Source organism: Echinops telfairi, unplaced genomic scaffold (genome assembly GCF_000313985.2).
Source record: "Echinops telfairi isolate 266 unplaced genomic scaffold, ASM31398v2 ScPeMD7_70;HRSCAF=299, whole genome shotgun sequence".
In the NCBI taxonomy this organism is placed as follows: domain Eukaryota; kingdom Metazoa; phylum Chordata; class Mammalia; order Afrosoricida; family Tenrecidae; genus Echinops; species Echinops telfairi.
Window position 1 is genome coordinate 14271257 of NW_022103968.1, and position 24508 is coordinate 14295764.

At 40.7% G+C, this 24508-nt stretch overlaps 1 protein-coding gene across 1 annotated transcript in view; it reads right to left on the bottom strand.

The window, feature by feature from the left end:
* Positions 1-24508, bottom strand: part of ATRNL1 (attractin like 1) — a gene marked incomplete at its 5' end in the record, with an annotated part of 662506 nt that overhangs the window by 476294 nt on the left and 161704 nt on the right. Inside the window, 2 exons of the mRNA XM_004700917.2 lie at positions 11142-11173; positions 14605-14698. Coding sequence (XP_004700974.2) covers positions 11142-11173; positions 14605-14698 — 126 coding nt within the window. The remainder of the gene's footprint in view (positions 1-11141; positions 11174-14604; positions 14699-24508) is intronic.

Genomic DNA, 24508 nt, shown 5'->3' on the forward strand with positions numbered 1-24508 from the left:
TTGATCTTTTCTGCTGTGCAAATTGAGTTACTGTCAATGGGTTACTAAATTCACTAGCTTCAGAATGGATCTGGTGGCACCAGGGGCTAGGCATGGGCTGCTAACCCAAAGGTTGGCAGTTCAAACTCACCAGCTGCATCATAAAAGAGTCGCACTGCCATAGAGTCAATTTTGACTCAGAGCAGCCCTCTAAGACAGGGGAAAATTGGAGTTTTTCCAAGAAGGTGACTCTTTCCAGGAGGAGAAAGCCTCCTCTGTCTCCCATGGAGTGGTTTGGAAACGCTGACCTTGATGTTAACAGCCCAACATGGAACCACTTGATATGAAGATTCACAATCTCGGAAAAACCCTGAAGGGGGTGACTTTGAGTTGGAACAAACTTGAAGGCAGTGAATTTGGCTTTGCTAAGAATGACCCTGAGGGGCTTCCCAGAGATCTTGAGCATTCATTATCAGGACTACAATCTCTTTAAATTTCAATAAATCAAAAGGAGCAAATTAGAAATGTACATGCTAGAGCGGTCTATAATAACCAATAATTAACAAGAGAGGTTCAATGTATTATAGGAATACTTTCAAAACTTGAAGAGTTAAGTCTACCCATCAGTACCATTTTCACCAGTTGAATCACCACTGCCTGCAAATACCTAATGACATAAATAGTATTAACAGAAAAAGGAAGGGTGCAGAATTGTAAAGTCTCTAAATCCAATGCCTTAAATAGAAAGGCATAAAGTATATGTACATATATAGACCTTCCCCTATTTCTTCATTGGAAAACTGCAATCCCCTCAGGATGTCAGCAGATATCAAAGATTACCCTTAATCTGATCTAATTAAACTCCACACTCAAAATTAGCATTAGGCCAGTTCCTGTACCATGAAGACCAGGCATGAACTACAAACATCTTACCTATTCTGGCACCAACTGTCCCTCCTTCTCATTCTCCCCCTCTCGGCTGGGCTCAATAATTCATCGCCATCACCACACAAAATTCACAAAACCATCGTCATCGTTACGGGGCTTATTAGGAAAGTGAACAGGTTACTACAAGTCGGGATCAGAAATGCTCAAGGAACAGAACTCTCCTCAGGGCAGCTTCTTCTCAGCTATGCCCACAGGCAGACCACTGCTCCAGGCCTTGTGGCCCCTTTGCCTCTGCCCTTTGCAGGCAATATCCCAAAGCTCTTTGAGTGGCATTAATCAATAAGCGGAGGCACTTCACACTCTGCCGTAAGCCTCAGCCCCAAGATGCTGAACTCTAGCTCTGTAGGTCAGCAAAACCAGCTCCCAAGGAAGCTCCTGGAGGCACCCCACTCTGCAAGCACATCTCCTGCCCAAAGCCCCTCAGCTCGCTCACTCTGCAGCCAAGCCGACCACCAAGCTGTCTGTGACCCCGGTGCTGTTCGATGGGGCAACCAGTCACGTCTCTGACACCGCCATGCCTACATTCACATCTGGTGTCACAGTGCTTGTCTCCGGATTAAAGAGGTTCCGTGTACAAGGATGTAGGGATCCAAAGATTAGTAGGGATCCAAAGATTAGCTCAACACATGGCTCTTCTTTCTGGACGGTAATGAGAATGTCCATCCTGCTTCTGAAATAGTTCGTTTCAGAAACCTGATGGGATGGCACACTGAACTATCCTCACAGGAAGGTCCAGACACCCTATTCGTGTGGTCCTGCCCAGTTATCTGGTGGGAGGTACAAAGGCCATGCAGTTACACAGACTACAAAGTTACAAAGACTACAGCTAGAAGAGCCATATCAAGCAATTCACTGCATCCCAGTACCATGAAAAACAAGCAAGAATATAGTCATTCGAAGGTACTTCTCATATGTAAATCTAAAATGATCAGATTAATAAAAATTTCCATTGCATTTGGTTCTATAACAACTGTGCTTATTTAGTAACACAAAGGTAACATTTCATGAGACGTAATCTGATTGTTCCTAGAGTATGAACTTGCATTGTTACAATCGTTTTGCCCACTCAAGAAAGTAACTTTTCGTTAACAAAGAACTAAATTCAAAAATTAATAAATTCAAAAATCTGAATGCATTTATTGTGCATATTATGTATTTAAGATCAAAATAAACAATTCCGTGATTAAAATAACGAGCACTTGGATACCATATTTGTATTCATTTTCTCTAGCTAGGCAACAAACTGCCAAAACCTCAATGGCTTAACAGATAAGAGGGAGCTTCAAAAAAAAAAATCTGTGGAAAAATGGAATTAAAAGATAATGAAATTTTCCCACAGATGCGCTGAAATGTGTTCCACATACTTATTATCTGATCGATTCTGGAGAGCAGGTATCTGAGCACAGCGGAGTCATGCCCGTAGCTTCAGCATCTCATGAAGACACGATGAAGTTGGAGTTGGTGCCCGTGCAAGGCTGCACGCAAAGTGTCAGCTGAGACTCACATTAGCAGCTTCTTTGGCCAAGGATCTGCTTCCAATGGCAGAATCCATTTCGCTGCAAAACGGAGAACACCGGCTTCTCAGGGACTGAAAGATGCCCTCGGGTCCTAACAGACGCCCTCGACTCCTTGCCACGCAAACCTCGCAATGCCATGCTGTTGTTAGGTGGATTCCCAGTCACAGCGACCATCTGCACAACAGAAGGAAATGCTGCCCTGGCTTGCACCGTACTCACAATGATTGTTATGTTTGAATTCCTGGCAGTCCACCTCCTTGACGCTCTTGCTCTTTCGGTTGACCCTCTATTGTACCAAGCATGATTTCCTTTTGTCAGAGCCTGCTCCCTCCCCCAAGGATATCTCCCAGGTATGTGAGACCAAGTGAAAGGAGCATTCTGGCTGTATTTCTTCCAAGACAGATTTGCTTATTCTTTGGGCCGTCTATGGTACCATTGGTATTCTTTGCCTACGTCATAATCCAAACACATCAAACCTCTCTGGTCTTACCGAGCCCTTGTCCGGCTTTCCCATGCTTGTGAGGTGAGAGAAAATACCATGGCTGCTGATCGGCCAGTGGATCTCAACCTTCCCAGGGCCGTGATCCCCAACCATAAAATTATTTACGTTGCTACTTCATCACTGTAATTTTGCTGCTGGTATGAATCAGGCGACTCCTGTAAAAGGGTCGTTCCACTCCCCACAGGGGTCGCGACCCACAGGTTGAGAACTGCTGTGACAGGTAGACCCTTAGAACTCAGAGTGACATATTTGCTCTTAGTCAGAGGTGTTTTAGATTAAACTGCAATATGTTTGATTTTGTGATGGCTGCTTCCATGAGTGGTGATTGTAGATCCAATTCAATGAAATCCTTGACAACTTCAATCTTTTCTCCATTTATCATAATTTTATCTCTTGGCCCTGCTCTAAGGACTTACATCGAGCTACACTCCATCCTGAGGGCCACAGTATTTGATCTTCAGCAGCAGCAGAGAGCGCCTGAAGCCCTCCTCACTTTCAGCAAGCCAGTTGCGTCAGCTGCAAAGCTCAGGTTGTTCATGAGAATTTCTCCCATCTTGATGCTGCATTGCTCTGCATCGAGCCCAGCTTTTCCGATCATTTGTTCAGTATACAGATGGAAGGCCTATAAAAGAAGGACACAACCCTCGGCACACCTTTCTAGATGTGAAACTGTGCCGTTTTTCTCTCCGCTGTGCCCAGATGCAGGCTCCACATGAACACAACTCCTGCTCAGTGCCATCCATTGATGAACTGAATTCTTCAAATTCAGTCAGGGAAAAGTCCCCAAGGCAAGTCACCCGGCATGACAGTCCTATGTACCATCGTCTGATCACGGAGGTGACATACAGCTGCCAGACAATGCAGCATAGTCATAGGACTGACATTTCATCATTTCCGCCATGTTTGCTATCAGCCTTACCCAACGTCATCAAGTTGATTCCAACTCCCACAGCCCCAGAGCAACCTTCCAACAGTGTGAATTTTAACGCTAGAGATCGAGTCTGGAGGGTTGCCTGTCACAACATTTTTCTGTCACTATTAGAATATATTTCAACGGAGTCATTTGAGATATGAACATGACCAACTCATCTAATTTCTAAAATAAGAAAATAAAATAAGGTTAAATGATTTCAAGTTTAAACTCAAATTATGAAAAGTGAAGAGAATGCTGAGGGAAAAGTGTAGACACGAACAACTCTTCAAAAAGAACACTGCACTATAAAGCTTGCACTATTTCTGAGTGGCAAGCTAACTAATTTTTTTTAAATTCAGAACCTTTCTGTATAAAAAGTAGATACAAACATTAAAAGCCTGCAGAATTCTTCTTCACAACTTAATTTAAAAAGTAAAATCAAACTATTTCTGTGTCTAAGCAAAGAGATAATCATCTTCTATTCCCACCAAGCAAACTGTGCAAACAGCCTGAGCTTTTAAGAAAACAGATTTAGGATGAAATATTTATTGGGGACTTCCTAAAGGTAAATAATGTCATTAAATGTCAACTAAATAATGGTTTCGTTTATGTAAATGATTGCATTACATTATAAACTTCCTTTTTTAAAGAATCAAAATACAAAACATTTTCACGTTTATAAATGTTAAAATCATTTTTCTCCTTGAGGCAGCTACAATGCTATTGATTAAAATATTCAACCTGAGTTAAATATAAATTTTCCACTCAGAAACTAAAAATAAAAGAACATCTAGCTACAATTTTGAAATATCGTGACACGGTCTTTTCAGCCCAGAGCCACCGAATTTGTATTTTGAAGAGAAAATACGAAAATTACATACAAAGTGAAACATCCTTGCTTTTTCCTTACTTCCCCTCTAAAAAAAAACCTGTAGGCTGTTAACCAAAAATTATATTAAGAAATAGTAGGATTTGAACATTGCTACCAGGTTCTAAGAAAACCCATCTTGAAAAAAAGAATAATAATCTAGCTATATGAAGTGATGGTAATCCTCCTTGAATCATCTTCTTCCCTGAAAATGAGCCAAACACAGAACAGAAGTAAATCCTCTTTGGAAGAAGAGTTCCTCCTAGGTTTCAAATGATCTGGAAAAGCACTGTGTAAAATTACGTCTACTAAAAACCACAGTGCAATCGCTATGGAAGCAGATGAGAAAACAGGGGCAGGAACCGGCAGAAACCAAGGGCAAGGAAAAGAGAAGCAAGCATATGCAGAGGTTGCTTAGGGGAAGACTCAGAATTCTCTTATTTGTCATGAGGAAGCATCTCGTTAGAAACGCTGGAAATGACAGGAGATCAAACCAAAAAGGCCAGTCACCAAAATCCAGAACTGACTGGATGAGACGGGGAGCAGCTTAGACACAGTGGGACAGAGAAGGTGACCTGAGGTCAGTCAGGCAAGAGCGCAGAGATGAGACAGGAACAGGAGAGGCACGCAGGTGTGCTCGTGTGTAAGCGTAAGACAAGAGAAAGAAAATGGACGGTGAAATGTGAAGATACTGTCGAAAATTTCAGACAACGGACTTTAAAAATCTGAGTGGGGGCATGCAGAGTGAGTTATATCTTGGCACATCATCGTCAAACTGATTAGTAACAAAGGGGAAATCTTTTTAAAGACAGAATAATATGGACACAAGAAGAATTTTCAAATTCTAAATAGTCCTATAACTTTTAAAGAAATTAGAAAATAATGAAAACCATTTTCAAAAGAAAATCCAGCCCCAATTGGCCACGTTGGTGAATTCTTCTTAATAATAGCGAAAGCAAAGAGCCCTGACACAGGATGAACCGGGACAGTTGTAGGTTGCACATTTAAAAATTACCATTTATCAAGTTTCAGTAGACTAGTCTAGAAAATAGCCATAATTAGATGAAATGGAATAAGAAGCCCCTCCTCTTACCACCAACACATATGTATAAAGGGTGCTGAATTTTCTTCCTATTTTTCAGTCAAAACACACATCATGAATTGACTGACTGCAAGAGTGTGTATGGGACTCTCTCTCCTGCTATGACCAGTGTTAGAGAGTTTGCAAAACTAGCACAGTGCCATTCTGCTCACTCATGTTTGTCCCATTTTGGAAAAGTGTTGAGTTTTGGGGCGTTTGTTGGTTTCCCCCCACAAAAGTGTGCTCTTGATATTGACACGTGATGAGTTTATTATTTATTTTAAAATAATAAGTAGATATTTCTAAAGGCCTCATTTTAAATCTCTATTACAGTAAATATTTCTGGATGCATACACAAAACCTCTTTGGGGTCCTCAACAATTTTTATGAATGTAAAGGATCCAAGACCAAAAGGTTTGAGAAGCACTGATTCAATTGGACCAGTCTATCCATTAACTGATCAGTGTAAAGATTCCCACATCAGATGGCGAGTGTAAATCTTAACTCCAAACCCGTACCTGACTCTGTCTCGGTCTTGCAAGTTTCTGGGCAACTTTTGTGTCCCCTTCACAGAATCCTGGACAAAGACAGGCTCTCATTTCATCCTCAGCATTTTATTGCTGGTTTCATTCCCCAGGATCTTATTACTTGTCCTTCTTAGTCAATAAGAAACCCATACACTACAAAAAAATGCATAATGTCTATTTATATGTAAAATGCACTTCCATTGAGTCAATGCCCACTCACAGTGATCCTATAGGGCAGGGTAGAACCAACCCTGTGAGTTTCTGAGACTGTAATTCTTGACGGGAGTAGAAAGTTCGTCTGTATCCCAAGGAGCAGGCTGGTGGTTTCGAACTGTTGACTTTATAGTGATGCACCCAACAAGTATATATATATAATAACTAAGAGAAATAAGATAATGTTTGTCAATATAACAATTAACATCTGCCAGTGTGTCATACTATAGCGGCCTGCGCATTGTTGTGATGTTGGAAGCTATGTCACCAGGGTTTCAAACACCGAAAGGGTCACCCTGATGAAAAGATTTCAATGGTGTGTCCAAAGACTAGCAAGAAGGAGGGAAACCCTTATGAATCAGTAGCTGAACCCTGTCTGACGGAGGCCAGAAGACAAGCCTCAGGTTGGAAGGCACTCAAAATACAATGGGCATAGCTATTTCCTCAGAGCAGCATTGACCTTAATGACGCCATGAGACCAAGATTTAGGGTCCTCCATTAGCTGATGGGGCATGACTCAAAATGAGAATGAACAGCTTCCAACACACATGACTCAGTCACGGCATGTGCAGAGTATGAACTCAGGAAAACTGCCGTTGTGGTTGTCGTTGTTAGGTGTGTCGAGTGGGTTGTGACTCCCACGGACCCATGTACAACACAATGAAACGCCGGTCCAGTCTCGTGTCGTCCTCACAACTGTTCTGGGAAAATCGGAAGTCGTCAAGCTAGTATGTATTATATCTCCATGTAAAGAGAAAAAAATCACCACCATTGGACCAGGAAAACCCATCGTGGTAAATGAAGACAGGATTACGGTTTTCAATGATTTCATTTTACCTGGATCCACAATGAGCGCTCATGGAAGGGAGCACCAATGGTCAAGACATCAAACAATGTACTGCATTGGCAAATTTGCTGCAAAAGATCGATGTGAAGTGTAAAAGTACAAAGCTATCCCTTTGAAGACTACCGTGCACCTTCCAGAACCCGTGATGTTTCCAATCCCCTCACATGCATTTTGAAAGCCGAACGATGAATCAAGAAGACCCGCGGGGAAATGACAGCTTTGAATTACGGTGTTGGCGAACAATATTTAAAGTACAACACACTGCCAGCAGAGTGAGCAAACGCACCTAGGAAGTACAAGTAGAAGGCTCCTTCAAGCAAGGATGACAAGACAGCGTTTCATGTACTTTAAACAGATTCGCAGAGAAACCAGTCCCTGGAAAGAGACCGTGCTTTGGAAAGTGAGATGGGCGGGTGCAGTATGTACAACCTCGGTCACAACAATTACGAGGACGGCCAAGGACCAGGCACTGTGTCCTTCTGTTGTCCACACCCAGGGCCCATGGGTCGGAACCAGCATAACAGCTGAAAATTCACTGCTGCCAAGGCGCTGCCCACTCAAAGTTATGAGTGCAGGGTGGAACTGCCCCTGGGTTTCCGACACTGTAACTCTGCGGGCGTAGGAAGCCTCATCTTTCTCCAGCACACAACTGAAGAAATCATAATTCCAAGAAATAAAAGTCACACTGCCATTCATAATACTAGCAAGTGATTGTGTGACTACTAACAAAATAATCCTACAGTTTATATTCTAATGCAAAGACTAAATATTGTCCAACACAATACAGAAAAAGAACAGAGTAAGAAGATGGACAAGACTCTGCTTTAAGACTTACTACAAATTTACAGTAAGTAAGAGAGCATGCGAATGACAAAGGATACACAAGTAGATCAGGGAAACAAAACACCCCCAAATAAGCCTACAAAGATATGATTAAATGTCTGAAAAGGAGCTGAGTCACCTCTATGCAGTAGGGGTTTCAAAAAAACTGGATCTAAGCACAGGTCTACACCATCTACAAAAATCAACTTAAAATGGACCACAGACCTCAATGCTAAGAGAAAAATTACAGAACTTCTACAACATAATACGGTGAGGAAACTCTTCTTTGTTCTCAGCAGAAAACAAATAATTAAAACTTGGTTAACTTGGCATGTAATGAGAGATGGAAAGAAAAACACCATTTTCTTAAAAGACCAAATAAAGATGATTATTCCAACCAAAAAAAAAAAAATTAGCAACTTCTGTAAAGACTCTGGAAAGGCAAACCACAGGCTGGGAGAAAATGTCTACAAAACAAATATCTAACAAAGGACGTGTCCCCTCAATAGACAAAGAATTCTCCGTCTCAAGAACATGATCCAATTTTAAAATGGGCAATACAGCTAAACAGCAAAAAAAAAAAAGCGACCATGCTATCCTCCAACAGGAGAAAAAAGAAGCACTGTATGGAATATCTAGACAATAGAAGATTATTCATCAATGAAACAGCAGCTACTGAGCTATGTAAAGACATGCAAGAAATGTCAATGCACATTGCCAAGGGAATGCAGCCAGAAAATGCATACTGTACCTATGATTCCACCCACATAATATTTTATAAAAGACTAAACTATCAAGATAACAGACAGATCTGTGGTTGCCTGGGGTTTATGGCAGGGAGTAGGGGGAGGATGGGGCACAGGGCATTTTGAGGATATAATGTCATATGTCAAAATCCACAGAACTATCACCAAACCATTATATACATATACAATTGGAACACAATTCAATAATGGACACTTTGAGTCGTTAACCTTTTTTGCCAAGCTTTGAAGCTTTTCAGATGAGTGCAATTAAGAAATAAAGAAAATTCTGCTAAATTAGAAAGATTTTTTTTTTGTTTCAAAAATCCATAGAACTGTACAACCCCGAGAGTGTTCCCTAATAGATCCTACGGACTTCAGCTACTAAGAGTGCCCCAGTGTGACAGTTTGCAAACACAAGATGCTAGTAACAGGGCCAGCAACGCGAGTGGAGACCCAAGGAGGAGGTGAGGCGTGGGATTTCCCTCAACTTCCTCTGTAAGTTTTTCATAAACCAAAAATGTCTCTCAAATACAAAGTATTTTAAACGTTTTAAAAAATACTTGACTAAAGGTAACTATGAAAACAAAACCATAGAGTTCATATTATTTCTCAATGTATCTAGAAATAACAATAATTCTATTAAAAGGGTAACCAATAGCAACGTAATATTTTTGAAATTAGAAAACTATGAATGATGACCGAATCAAAAGATAAATTAAAATACAAATGACTGATCCTTTAGAGAATAGTGCACATATTTTTTTTAAAAAACAGACTGAATAGTGATTAGTCTGAAATTTAGCATAGATCTCTCATCGATCATGTCATTATGGTTGTTAGCTGCTGTCTGCTCAGTTCCAACTCTTAGTGACCCTGGACACCACAGGCCAAAACACCACCCACTCCTGCACCAGCCTCACAACTGTTCTTGTTTAAGCCCGTTGTCCCAGTCCCACCGTGTCGATGCACGGTGCTGAGAGCATTCCTCTTTCCACTGTCCCTCCACTGATTATGCAATTATTCCCATTGGGGTGTGGGTAGTGAGGGAAACAGTAATAAGGATTTGGGCTACGTCAATTTTTTAAAATTTTTATAAAGAAAGGCAAAATAGTTTATAATGAACATTGGAAATTAAAAGGTGAATAATACATGGCTTGCAAATACTATTCATACGTTTTCATAAAAATTCTCCAAGAAGTGAATTAAAAAATTATTCTTTAATCTAAAAATATTGTCTCCATTTTAGTTTGTCAATCCTTCTAAGCATAGAAATAATGGGTGCAGAAGGCAAAGCAAAGCTTTCTCTTTCTTTTTTTTGGTGAGAGGGGGAGTCACATGAACCCAAGGGGAAGTTCCCGCTCAGCTTTCAGACTGTGACCGTGGGTGAGATGCCTTTTGTCGGCCTCAATGTCCTTCCAGGGAACATCAGGGTACTTCCACTGGGCCCTTCACGGGAGTGTTGTGGGAATTAAATAAAGATGCTTAGCTTTGATCTAGATGTAGAACGGCTCAGGACATACAACTGTGACACTCGGAAAGACAACTAAGAAGAAGAGGAAACACGTGAATAAAAATAAACAGAGGACCTTATAGAAGGGACTCCAAAAGTTCATAGGGGAGCGGAGGGGTGGGGGTTGAAATGGAATTAAAAGATAATGGCTTTTTTCCATGAATTTTCTGAAACCCCATTTATATTTGCAGCTAGCAAATGTCAAAGACAGCAAGATGAAAATGAAAATTACTTTAGAAAAGATGATGCTTAAATATATGTCCAAACATTTATCATCTTTCCTTAGAGGTAGGTGTGTTAAACAATTCAACGTTGTCACTGCAGTGGGGGCCCCAGATAGGGATCAAACTGACTTACGGATGTGTTGCAGTAATTAGTCTTACACATTTGAAATGAGTTCACATTTTGATAAAATAGCTGCCGATATACCAGATATAGTTTCTACACTAAACTCGTGAATCTGAACTGTAATTTATTTCTTCACAGAGGTTAAGTTGGAACATACCCAGAAGCTATTTATTTCATCCTCTGATACTTCAAGATAAGTTTTCATGATAAAAATGGAAGACAGATGAAAAATAAATTAAAGGCTTCAAATGGTATGCTTTGGGATCTCCGTTTCTTTCTTGTTTTAATTGTTCCCATCTTTTAATTAGCATCTTCTACACCTACATTTCCTAATCTGTTCTTTATTGCACACCTTCTTTATACCAACAATCACAGTAGATTTAAACCTTTATCAGACCTTCTCTGACCACTGAGAAGGAACAACCATCTAACTTGCGATGCCTGACATCAATGTCATTGATCGAGTGTGAGGCAGACACTATGCTCAGGTCTCCTAAAGAGGGAGCCAGAGTGAGAGTAGCTCTGATCAGAAGTCTGCCAAGGTTTCGAGAGGCCACTGGGCTCAAAGAACAATGTGACTCTACACAGCCTACTAACCCAGCCTTAGCCGGCACCTTCATGGGCAGGTCACATAAGGCTATCTATCTGAAAGGACGGCCACAAGGGGGGCCTAGCTAAGCGCTAAGGGAATAGTAATGACTCATGCTGGGGCATGCTGACCTACTGCAACAACATCAAACTAAGCCCACGCCACCAAGTCCATTCTTACTCAGAGTTACCCCGTAGGGCAAAGTAGAACTGCCCCCTTTGAATTTCTGAGGCTGTAAATCTTTACAGGAGCAGAAAGCCCCATGGTTCTCTGGTGCAGCTGCTAACAACCTTCAAAACTACAGTCATTCCACACAATAAAGACTCGATTCTAGAGGATGGGGCGATGGGTGCAGATCCCACATGAGAAACAGTGAGGCTGGAGAGAGAGGAGTTAGCATTTGCGACAATATTTGTCGGCATTTATTTCACACATACCCCCAAACACACACTATTTATAATTGGGGAGCACCAGTTTTATCTCAGAGGCTATTCAGAGGCAGAGGAAGAAGAATCAACTACCATGGACTATCCTGTGCCACCATATTGGAACTGAATTTGATTAAACCACAGACATTTTATTTTACAGGTTGCAAATACATGCAAAATGTACAAAATCGCCTGTTGTGTCTTCTTTAAACATTTCACGGTGTTTCCTTAAAAGTCCTTTCCATAGAAAAACACCATTCCGCTCAGAACAAATTTTATGTTTCCAGAAAGTTCACGTTCTACATTAACATTGTTGAGGACTGTGTCTTGGGCCATGGCCAAAGTGAGAGCTTCTTGCACGTTGGCAAAGCGGATCATTTGGTGCCTCTTTAAAAGAATACCATTTAAAGCAGCGGTTCTCAACCCGTGGGTCATGACCCTGTGGGGTCTAACAACCCTTTCACAGGGGTCACCTAAAACCATCAGATAACACCTATTTCCAGTGGTCTTAGGAACCGAGACGCGGCTCCTCTATCCGTCTCCAGGAGGTCCGCCCTCATGCGGATACGCTCCTGATCTGGTGAGAAAGAAGCTATCTCAACCTTCACACTGACGTTGGCTTTTTACGCAGACTGTCCCAAAATGTAGCAATGTTATACTTTTGTTATATTAAGACTGTTACCCATGCTACACCAGGCTTCAAGACTAAATTTCATTGATTTTTAATTAGAAATAAATATTTCACAATATATAATTACATATTGTTTTTGTGATGAATCACTACTTTAAATATGTTCAATTTGGAACCATGAAAATACATCCTGCATATCAGATATTTCCATTACAATTCATAACAGTAGCAAAATGACAGTTATGAAATAGCAATGCAAATAATATTATGGTTGGGGGGGTCACCACAATATGAGAAACTGCATTAAAGGGTCGCAACTACTGCTTTAAAGGATATTCTGATCCCTTGACTGATTTCTCAGTCTACACTCAACGGGATACCTTAAGATTTTCTCAAATTTGGGTAAGCAGACTCCGCAATTTCTAGGGTTCCCATGGATTTCACACCCCACTGACAGTGTGACTCCTCCAGGAACTGACCAACCACCAACACTGAGCTCTTCTTACCCGTGTTCAGCTGGATTTACCCCAGTGGTCTGGCCACATTCTATCTGTGGACTCTGCCTCTCTTTAACCTTGAGGCCATGTGGTTTCCGATCATTTACAGTACCTCCAGGCTCGCTTTCAGTGTAACAATGAAGATTACAGGTTTACACTGGTACCTGCCCAAGACCCAAAACCTGAAGTGCGGTGACCATGCTCATGTTTATTTCCATGGGTCCACCAATGCTGCCTCCCACTTCATCATAACATTCCCTAGCACCGTGGTTCTCAATCTTCCTAATGCTGCGACCCTTTCATACCATTCCTCATGTGGTGGTGACCCCTCAACCATAAAATGATTTTCGATGCTACTTCATCACTGTAATTTTGCTACTGTTATGAATTGGGCGACCCCTGTGAAAGGGTCGTTCGACCCCCAAAAGGGTCACAACCCAAAGGCTAAGAACCACTGCTTTAGCAAAAAAGTAAAATAAAATAAATCAGAATCTTCAAGTACTAGCAGCAGTATCCTCTGTTCATACAGTTCTATGCCTCCAAAAAGAATCAATCACTCCTGTTTTAGTACTCCTTCATGAGCTTTCTCCATTCTATACCAGCAACTCCACCTCCTGAACACTTACTTGATGCTCTTTCAGTTTTGAGACCAAAAATCCCTGCCTTAAAGAAATCCCTTAAGATCTTATGATTTGGGCTTCTTTTTAGGTTGAGGGATTATGGAGAAATAAAGGAAGAACCGTTTCTGCTCATGTTCCCTGAACTTAAAAACCTCCGCGGTTAGTCAGCATCACGGGCAGGCATCTAACTTAACATACTCCGGAGGGCTCTGCTGCAAGTAACATACAGGTAAAAAAGGATCACATTCCACACAAGTAAGTGAACTTCCTTGATATAAATGTCTACATTTATTTGTAGTTGTAGAGCATTCATAATTAAAATGTTTCTATTACTCTCTAATTACTGTAGTTGGAATTTGTTCTATGCAGCAGATACTGTGCACAGATATTTGAACATATATAATTCAAAAAAATTGGTTTTAATGATATGTGATCTACTCATATGAGAATAAGAACAACAATGTAATTTGAAACAATTGCTTCTTAAAGTTAATTTGGGGGAGGCAATAGTAACCATCCAATTAAAAAGAGCAAAACCCACCTACAAGAGTACTAGTAGCATCCTGACAAAAGTAGTGGGGGTGTGCCTTGAAATAAAAAACAAGGAACAAGTGGAAAGAGTTCAAGAAATACAATTGCCAGAAATAATAATGAAAAAGTCTAAGGAAAAAATACATACAGATATTGGACTATATTTATTTAAGAGGAAATGGAGAACAATTATGAGGTTAACAATATCAAACATTCAATAACAAAGCTATATTGGAAAAAATAACACAGCTGCTTTCCTAGAAAGATGAAAAAGACAAAATGTATCCCATAGGGTCTCCTTTGACAGCTCTCTATAATTGTCCTTTCAGAAGTTTTCCATTTGAAAGAAATCGATGGCATGCTAGTAAGACTCGCTTGTAACTTGTTGCTTAACGAACACAGAAGTTAAAAAAAAAAGAGACGATAACCTTCACTTCTATGACACAAACGCCACTCACAAAATATCTAAAAATGTATCTTTACTTACAATTGGCATTGATCCCCTTTTATTCCTTTGGTTGTGCAGAAACATTTTCCTGTGTGCATATGACAAACATTGGCGTGGCCACTGCATGTGCAGGCTGAAAGTCAAACCCAAAGTGAGACTGAGTGGTGTGCATCACAAACACGTACATCTCATTTCAGGGAAGGAATTATTATTATTATCTTTATACCATGCTATGTCCTTTTTGCATACAAACACTAAGGCGGCGATTTTTTCTTTCATTAATGGGGAATAATTTTTGCTATTGGGAAACTTTGTGAAACCCTTTAAAATTGTTAGGGGCACCCCATAGTCTAGTATGGATCCAAGTACTCCTCTAATTCCTCCTTGAACTTCTTTCCATTTCTAATTTGGTACATCATTTAATATAACATATTTCAGAGAGCTTTAAATTCAAGCGACCACCTTCAAAACCTGTCTCTACAATCACTAGTGATGTGAGCTGGAGCAATTAACCTCCCTCAAGTTAGTCAGCTGCAAGAGGAGAATGATACTATTTAGCTCGCGGGGATCATTGTAAAATATTAAATGAGATCAAGTAACTTAAAGTACTTAACATACATCAAGCACTCGCTAACAGCTTCCCTTACTATTAGTACTGGTAACAATAAAACCTATAGCTGCAGATTGTATAAAAAAGAACTGGCGTATGGGAATCTATGTAGCACACTATTGCAAGACTTAACAATCTGTGAGAACTCTCTATACACTGCCGCCAATTCTCTTTTGCTCCGAAAACTCAAGTCCATTTTTAAAAAGGATGTTTATGTTTCCTAATCACCCTGTGTGAGCTCCTGAGCTCATTCTCCATTTTCCCATTCCAGGATACACTAAGAAATTCCACGATCTAATAATGGCATTTGTTCAATCACCTTCAGATGCACTCGGTCTCATTTCCCTTACTTTGCGTTCCTTTCAGAAGGGGCAGCGTTCCCATTACTCAGGACACGAACTTCATACTTCATTGTGCCGAGTATCCGTCCAACTTATCGGTCCTGATTTTCGCATGCACGTTCAAATTTTCCCATGGTTCCTCCTTCTTATTCTGAAAGCCACAATTCATGTTCTGTCACCCACTTTCTCTTATCAACGCCAACGCCTGGCCACCCTACGCAACGGGGCTTCATGGACAAATTCCATTAGCTTTCAGTTCCACTTTGCAAAGCCCCTCCTAGGTGTCAGAATAGAACTGGGCTCTCCAAGATTTGCAGTGGTTCGTTTTTCAGACGTAGATCACAGGCCCTTTCTCCGAGATGAGTGTACTTAAACCAGGTGTCTGTCTTTGAGCCCAGTGCATTAACCATCGGCACCAAGCACTGTGCTTATCGTACACATTTCACATAACGGAAACCATATGACATGAAGTCTTTCATGCCTGGACTTTTTTTTCAACGCGTATAATGTTTTCAAGGTTCCACCATGTTGTAGCAGGTAACAGAATTCTGCTCTTTTTTAAGGCTGAGTGTACAATGAAAGCATATTTTGTTTATCCATTCATCGGTTGATAGGCATTTGGAGTTTTTTCCACTTTTCAAATATGATGAATAATGTCGCTCTTAAACATTCATGTGAGGTTTTTAGGTTTTAGATTGAGCATGTACTATCATTTCTTTGGAGTATCCAGGTGGATGTAAACTTCCTGAATCATATGCAGACGACCTCTGTTAAAAAGCCAAGCTGTCACTTTGAGGCCAAAGCTGTGCTTGCCACCAGTCAGGGGCCTGTGGGTCGCCTGGGGACGAGCGAGAGCTAGACAGTGATTAGGGAAGAGTGCAGGCCAGCAGAAGCTTTGGAACGACAGGGGGGGGGCGAGAGAAGAGCAGGGAGAGGACCAGCGGGTGCACGTGTGTCTTGGAAGAAATGCAATAAGAATGTGTCTCAGAAGTGAGGATAAGGACACTTCATTTCACCGACTTTGGACACGTTCTCAGGAGAGACCAGTCCCTGGAGACCTGCTAGTAGAAGGGGCAGTGGGGGAAAGGAAGACCCTCAATGAGGTACACGGGCACAAATCTGTTCTAATATATATTTTAATGGATACTCTTTGGGATTCCCTATATACAAGGTCCAAAAACACCCAAAGTCACGGCCATCGAGTTGGTGCTGACTTAAATAAACCCTACAGGAAAGCATAGCGCTAACTGCCGCTGTGAGTTTCCAAGATTGGAACTCTTCAAGGGTGTAGAAAGCCCCACCTTATTCCCTTATAGCAGCTGGTGGTTTCACACTGCTGACCTGCAGGCTGCAGTCCAGCACTTAACCATTGTGCCACCACGGCTCCTATAAATGCGATTCTGCCATCTCGGTGTTTATTGTATTGTTTCCTTTCCCATTGGAATGCCCTGTATTGCTTTTCCTGGCCTGTCTTGACTATAATCTCCAAACTAGGATAAAAATAAGTGGCAAGCACTAACACCCCTGTTTTGTCCTGTGGGTGCTTTGTAGTGCCCTTTATCAAGTTGTGGGAATACTACTTTTATTCCTGATTTGGTCTGACAATCCACTTTCCTTTGAGAACACTAGGGACCGCAGTTTTATCCGGACATACCATCAGTCACCGTAAGTTGGAATCAATTCCCCAGACGTGCTTTGTTTTGTTTTCCAAGAGAGAAGAGCGCATTGGTGGTGGACGGCACTTGGAGCGTATTAGTGGTGGACGGCAGTTGGTGGTGCCTGGGGTTGATGCTGGGAAGTGTGAAAATAAGGGGAGCGACTATTAACGGGTAATATTTGGGGGGAGTAACTTTGGGAGGGGGAGTGACTTCTAAGAAAATATTTTACAATCAGACTGATGATTTCATAGTTGTGAATGTAGTAAAAATAATTCACAAAATACCAAATATAGGAATAAATATTTTAAAGCCTTAATTGTGAGGAAAATGGGTCATAATATTCTAGCACAATAAGCTTCTAATTGCTTATGATTAGTTACTTTGAAAAACTGGAGGAATACTATGAAGTACAAACAAAAGAAGTTTTAGTACTACTTAGAATACCAAGTACAGCCTTTATCTTTTAGTAAAAGATTTTTACATGAAGTTGTAAGCTTTCTCCATAATGAATATTTTTTTAAATATGTATGAGTTTCCTTGTAAGTTTTCAGAAGTTAACTATGGGAAATCATAGCGTAAGAACCAGACATAGAAGTCAAGGTGTAGCATTGCGAGGAACCAAAGAAACTATCATCGAATAATAAGTGGACCCCAGATATTTTGATAATGTGTAACTTCATAAATAGTGAATGCATACACCATGACATCTTTTAATATTAGCCTGCACAGTTCCCGCTGTGACTGTCTTCAACTCAGAACTTCACTTAAAAAAAGAAATGATGCATATTAATATTCAAAAACTTGGATCAGCCCTTTATTTATCCTTTCTGGCAGATGTGGATAATAGTTATGCTTCCAGAGGTTCTTGAAAGAATTACAATTTTATATAGTAACTTTAATGATTGCTGAGACCAAAGAAAATTGCATTAAAATACCTTTTAATGTGAGCTCATGTTTGAGAGAATTCCCTGGTGATGTTGTACTCCACAGTAAAATGACACAAATGGATTTTAAATTCAATTGTTTAAAATGTATACTTCATGACAGTGTTGGAAATATTCTGTTGTCAGCATTTGAAGCTACCCTTTTATGCTGAATAAGCACCTATTAAATCATCACACAACGAGCAATTGTTTGGGAAATTTTATATAATGATGATTTTAGTGCCTAGATATTATACACAAGAGGGATATAAAGTGCTCACATGATATTTCTGCACCCTTAAATAAGTTACAATACCAACTGAAAAGCAAAACAAAACAATAAAGATAGAAAAAGAGGATACCTTGAAAATCATTTAAACAAGTCACATGGAAAGAATACACTTCCACTGTTTCTAACATGGAACCCCAAAGTAGTACTTCTTGTACTTGAAGGACAAGTTCATGCTCTTATGTCTTTTCTCTGCTACATAATTATAGCCTGCATATGGCAGCATCGTCTGGAGGTCAGGTGAATGGGCCCACTTAGCTTCCTTTGCATGTTTCTAGCATAATTATACTTAATAGGGATGTTATGAGATTATATTTCAAAGATATTAAGCACTCTGACACAGACAAAATTGTAAATTGCGTGAAGATTCAGAATTTCAGTCTCCCAAAATACATTTTATTAGTCGGTAGCTATCTGTTACTTTTACCAAGTATCAAAAACTGAGTGTCTTAAACAACAGCTATCTTCTCACCTGTCTACAGGTGACAAGTTCAAGACCAGCGTGTCAGCAGAGTCCGGCTTTCTCTGCAGCCTCTGGGAAAGACCCTCCTTTGTCTCTCCTAGGTGCTGATGTACTTTTTAAAAGCTTACTCTTTGGAATGGCGGTTGGTGCTTAAAATCAAATAACTGTAATGAGATGATCATCAGATACTCATACTTAAATTTAGAAGGTGAACCAAATCAAAAAAACAAGCTCACTGTCACTGAGTCTATGCCGACCCACTCGACTGCCCCGTGAGTTTCCCTGACTGTCACTGTTAATGGGGGTAGAAAGACCCATCTTTCTCCCGTTCAGAGGATGAAGAGAGCTTGAAAACCATGAAATACGTTCTTTAAATAGTGTCACTACGTTTCTGAAGCTAGAGGAACATGCCTACCAAGAGAAACAGAGTTTTCAAAAAATTGATCTACGGAGAAGGCACACCAGGTAAACATCTTATAAAAGGTATGCAATTGGAGAATTTCGTTTATGATGCAGCGGAAAGGCCACAGCTCTGCCTTACCTGATTTCAATAGGCTTCCTTGATTGTCCTAATACAATTGACGTTAAATTGCTTTTAATGTTATTCCAAAGAGATTCTTTGATCAAACTATAACTTTGTGGCTATATTGTAAACTAATTACTTCTCTATCATTCATTTAATGGTTTCTTTCTAGAATATTTTAAAATTCAGTTTGGCATTTCTCTGCCACATTGGATGCTGATATGCACTAAGAATAAAAACTAATTTTAACTCTTGGCATGTTAAAACAACAAACAAATTCAAGAGCGCCTTATCAAGTGAATGTCATTTATCTGCAATTTTAAGTTATTTAGAACGGTGCTCCTACTTAAAGACATACTACATTTATTTTATGAAATGATTAAATTCATCTGGCTGAAAATTTTGCTTTATATTTATGTATGTACACACACACACACAAAATAAAATCATGTAAGCATACAATTTAAGAACATAGAAAAGGAGCAAAAAATGAACTAAAAGATATAAATTCATAAATCAAAACAGACTTTACCAAAAGCCATTAGAAATGCAATGTTAAAGAATTTATGCATAATGCAAATAATATCATTAAGACTTTTCAGTATATGTAGCCCAAAAGATTAATAACCAGATGAAAAAAATTATTAGTTCTCCAAGACTGAAGTTCTTTTTAATGTCAGCATATATTTTTATTTGGAGAAATAGTTCCCTTATATTACATGAAAATGTTTTATGAGTAATAACATGGTAGCTTAGTTGTTTTAATTTTAGATAAAATCATAATGAAAAAACCGCAGGGAATAATTATCAGACTGTGAATTGCCCTTGATTTTCAAAGGTCTCCTGAATTAGCTCCTCTTTAAGACCTTCCATGGGAGTCGAAATCGATTCTAGGGTAACAGGTTTGATTTGGTATCGTTTAAGACCTTCCCGGATCCTTCCATCTGAATTAATTAATCTCTTTGCCACTGATTCGATCATTCAGTAGCTTCATAACACCATTTTAACTTGCACACAAGATACACAATTTAGGTCCTAACAGTGCCCTATATATACAAGCACACAATAATTGTCTGCTATGTTGTTTTTGTTAGATACTATTGCGTTGGTTCAACTCACAGCGATGCTATGTATGCAAAAAAAAAAAACCTGACCAATCCTGGGGCATCCTTCCAATCATTCTATGTATGATCCTATTGTTACATCAACTGTGTGCATCCATCTTGTTAAAAGGTTTCCTCTTTTTGACGGACTCTCTACTAAGTATGATGTCATTCTCAAGGGTTCAGTCACCCCACAAACATGGCCAAAGTACATAAGACAAAGTCTCATCGTCCCAGCTTCTAAGGAACATATTGGCTGGACTTCTCCCAAGATATATTTGTTCACTCTTCAGACAGCCGATGGTACATTTGACGTTTCTGACCAACATCAGCAACTCCAATGCATGAATCCTTCTCCAGTCCTCCTGATTCAGTGTCCAGCTCCCACATGCAGGTGAGGGGGTCAGAAACATCGCGGCTCGGGGCAGGTGCACCTTAGGCCTCAAAGTGGCATCTTCCGTTTTTTAACACTTTGCTCACCGCCATCAGTCGACTGTGACTCATAGCAATCGTACATGGCAGAGCACAGCTGTCCCTGGAGGTTCCCGAGACTGCCACTCCTTATGGTCGTAGAAGGGCTCAGCTTTCTCCGGCAGAGCTGCGAGTAGTTTCAAACCGCTGACCGTGTGTGTGGTTAGCAGCTCACCAGGTAAGCCGCTGCTTTAAAAAGGGGGTTTTGAGGCAGATTTTCCCAATCCTGTATGTCATGTGATTTCTTGACTGCTGTTTCCATAGCCAGTGATTGGGGCCCTAGTAAAATGAAATCAACAACAACTATAAGCTTCTCTTTATTGATAGGGAGGTAGCTTATTAGCCTCGCTGTGAGGATTTTTGCTTGCTTTACTTTAAGCTGTAATCAATATCAGTGGATGTGCCTTTTGATCTTCATCTTTCATTGTTTCCTGCCCTCTTTGCTTTCGGCAAACAAGGTGGCAGCGGCGACATTAACACAGGCTGCCGAGGAGCCTTCGCACCATGCTGATGCCCAGTTCTCCTGCAGATGGCCCGGCTCTTCAGACATCCACTCAGCAGACACACGGGGTAAGTATGGAACAGGAAACCGTCCCAGGACGCAGCTTTTCTGACCGAAAGAGCAGCCCCGGGTCTCCTGCGCAGGTTCTGTGTGGACGTGTCTGTTTCTGAAGTCCCATGATTCAAATGCTATCCATAATGTGTTAGGGTCCTCCTGTTCAAACGCCGTTTCATAGTCAATAAAGGGCTTGTAAAAACCTTTCTGGTATTTCCACCTTTCAGTCAAGACCCACTTAGCACCAACAATGATCCCTGGTTCCTCTTCTGAGTCCAGCTTAAATCAGTAGCAGTCTCTTGTCAAGGATCTGCTGCGACTGTCTTCAAAAAATGGTACTTCATGATGTCCTTACAGAAGGTCTGCAGTCTGTTGTTTCCTTGTCTTTGGATGTGCTGCACTACATATCTCTGCCAGTACGTCTTCCAAATTGCTTGACAGAGAGGAGTGCACATGTGCGGCTGGGCATGCATTGGTTGAAACGTGCACATTCGATTTCCATTTACTCCTGGAGCCTTTGTTTTTTTTAACGAAATGCCTTCAGTGCGGCCTGGACGTCTACCTTCGATATCATCAGTTTTGATCACGTGCTACCTCTTGAAATGGCTAAATCAACCAATTATTTTTTACGCAGTGGTTCTGTGTATTCTTTTGATGCTCCCTGCATCACTCACTAGGTGCCCAGATAATTCTTCAATATTATAACTTGAGTCTTCAATTTTTTCTTCTTTCAGCTTGAGATATGCCACATATATTTGCAATGCAGTGAATTATTTCATATAAAGCAGGGGTGATCCCCCAGCAAGAGACTGTATTATACCCTTGAACATGTATGGCAGAATTCCCAAGGGGCTAATGGAAGAGATTGTACCATCTCCTCCTCTGGCAAAATTGAAGCATGTGAATATCTACATATATTCACGGTAGCCTACAAGTCTTGTGCAGATGTAACTCCAGCCAACATGAACTGGTATAGCAGCTAAATCTGAGGTCGCATCCAAAAGTGGAAAATTTGGGGTACAAATAAATGATGACTGGAACAAGGAGAAACAGCTGGAGGCAAAGAGATGAATAAATGGGTTATGCGTTAGGAAGATTTAACATGATGCCTATTCCTTGAGAGATACTCAGCATCAAGGGATGAAACATCTCAGCTGCATTTTATCAAGGGAAAGAGAGAGTGAAGCTGCAATAACTCGTGAAGGACCTGACTAGATCAGATGGCCAGTATCATCTCAAGAAACAGTCTCCTCGGAATACTGAGACAAGCTTTACATGGGTGTGTTCACGGTAAAAAGATATTTTTAAAGAGCAGAAGTTAATCCTTTATGGATGGAAAGGACAGTGGCCGGAAGAGCCAGGGTGTGGCTTGCAATACAGTGAATAATTTAAGATGGATCTTGAAGCCAAAGACTTTATTACTCCCACGAAAGAGCCTTTGTCTTCCAGGTGGAAGAAGCTACTAACTGGATTAAATGATTGTGCTGTGGGTGGTTATTAACAGAGTTCATTGTGATTGCCATCTTGATGGGAATAAAATAAGCCGTCTTGGATACAGGAAGGGAGGTCTCACTGGTAGTAAGAGAGAAGAGCCAGCAGTGGAGCTTGTCCGTTAGACTCAGAGATCCCTGAGCACCAAGTCTTCCTGATCCAGGAAGCAGCTTTGGCCCCAGAGGACTAGCAGAGCCACAGCAGCAGTGGAACTACGAGCCAGAGCACAAGACAGCAGTGGATTTCCCAGCACCCAGAGCATAAAAAGGATTGTTTATGGGCAGGAGTTTGGTTTGTGGAGTGGGATGCCTCCTGGCACTTAATTGGGGGAGCTAGGTCTGCCGACACATGCAGCTAGAGCTGGTCACCTTCAGGATGAGATTCAAGCAGAGTGGTACACTCTTGGCAGTGCTCATGGAGGTTTTCCAACATTGCCCAAGCAGGGCAGAGGTTAATTGGTCATGTGGTTAAGAGGTGAAAGACAAGAAGAGTCTGGGCCTAACTAAGAGGCTAATCTGTCATAATAATTGTATCCTGACCATTCGTAACCTTTCAAATTCCTAATCAACCCCATAATCTTGTGTGCTGTCTGTGAGCTCTATGTGGCCATTGCAATGAGGTAGCAAGTAGAGTGCTACGGGAAGGGCAGTTGGTGTCAGAATTCGTAAAGTAGGACATGTCTGACCTCTCACGGAAATCATCCTTGGGCAATGCCAATGGGGAGCTTGATTTTCATTCTCTCTTAGGAACCCACAGGAGGCCAAATGCCAAGTCACCAACTCATTTCTCTCTATTTTTTATTTACAATATACTTTCCTTTTGCTTTTCTCACTCCAGGTGTTCACACATTTCATTATAATACATTATTCCGTTTTCTTGGACTGTCTTTTGATATGTTCTGCTCAACTCTTTTTCCACATCATTTCTTCCGATCACTTTAACTGCTCTATGTTCAGTCGCAAATTTCGGTCCCCTCTGACACCCATTTTGGCCTTTTCTTGATTTCTTGTCTTTTTAATGATCTTTTGCTTTCTTTAGATATACTGTCCTTACTCTCATCACATAATTCGCCTGGTCTTCAGTTACTACTGTTCAATGCACAAATATATCCCTGAGACAGTCTCTAAAATCAGGTGGGATATATCCACGGTCATACTTTGGTTCTTAAGGACTGGTTTTCATTTTCATGAGCTTCAACATGAATTTGCATACGGCCTTCTTCTGACTGATGACATTCCACTTCTCCACAGAAGCCATAACCAAGTGAGATGGTTGGCTATATGCCAACCTACCAAGTTGGCATCACTGAGCCCCCGTTTTCCAACACCTGACCCTTCCTTGTTTCCAGCTCTTCCATTCAAATAACCAGTAGTTATTCATTCATCTGGACTACATATTTGATCAATTTCAAACTGTGGAAGTTAGTAAAATGTTCAAACTCTTCACCTTTGGCATCGGTGCATTGGTTGGTGAGTAAATTTGAACACCTGTCATTAACTGGTCTTTCTTCTAGGC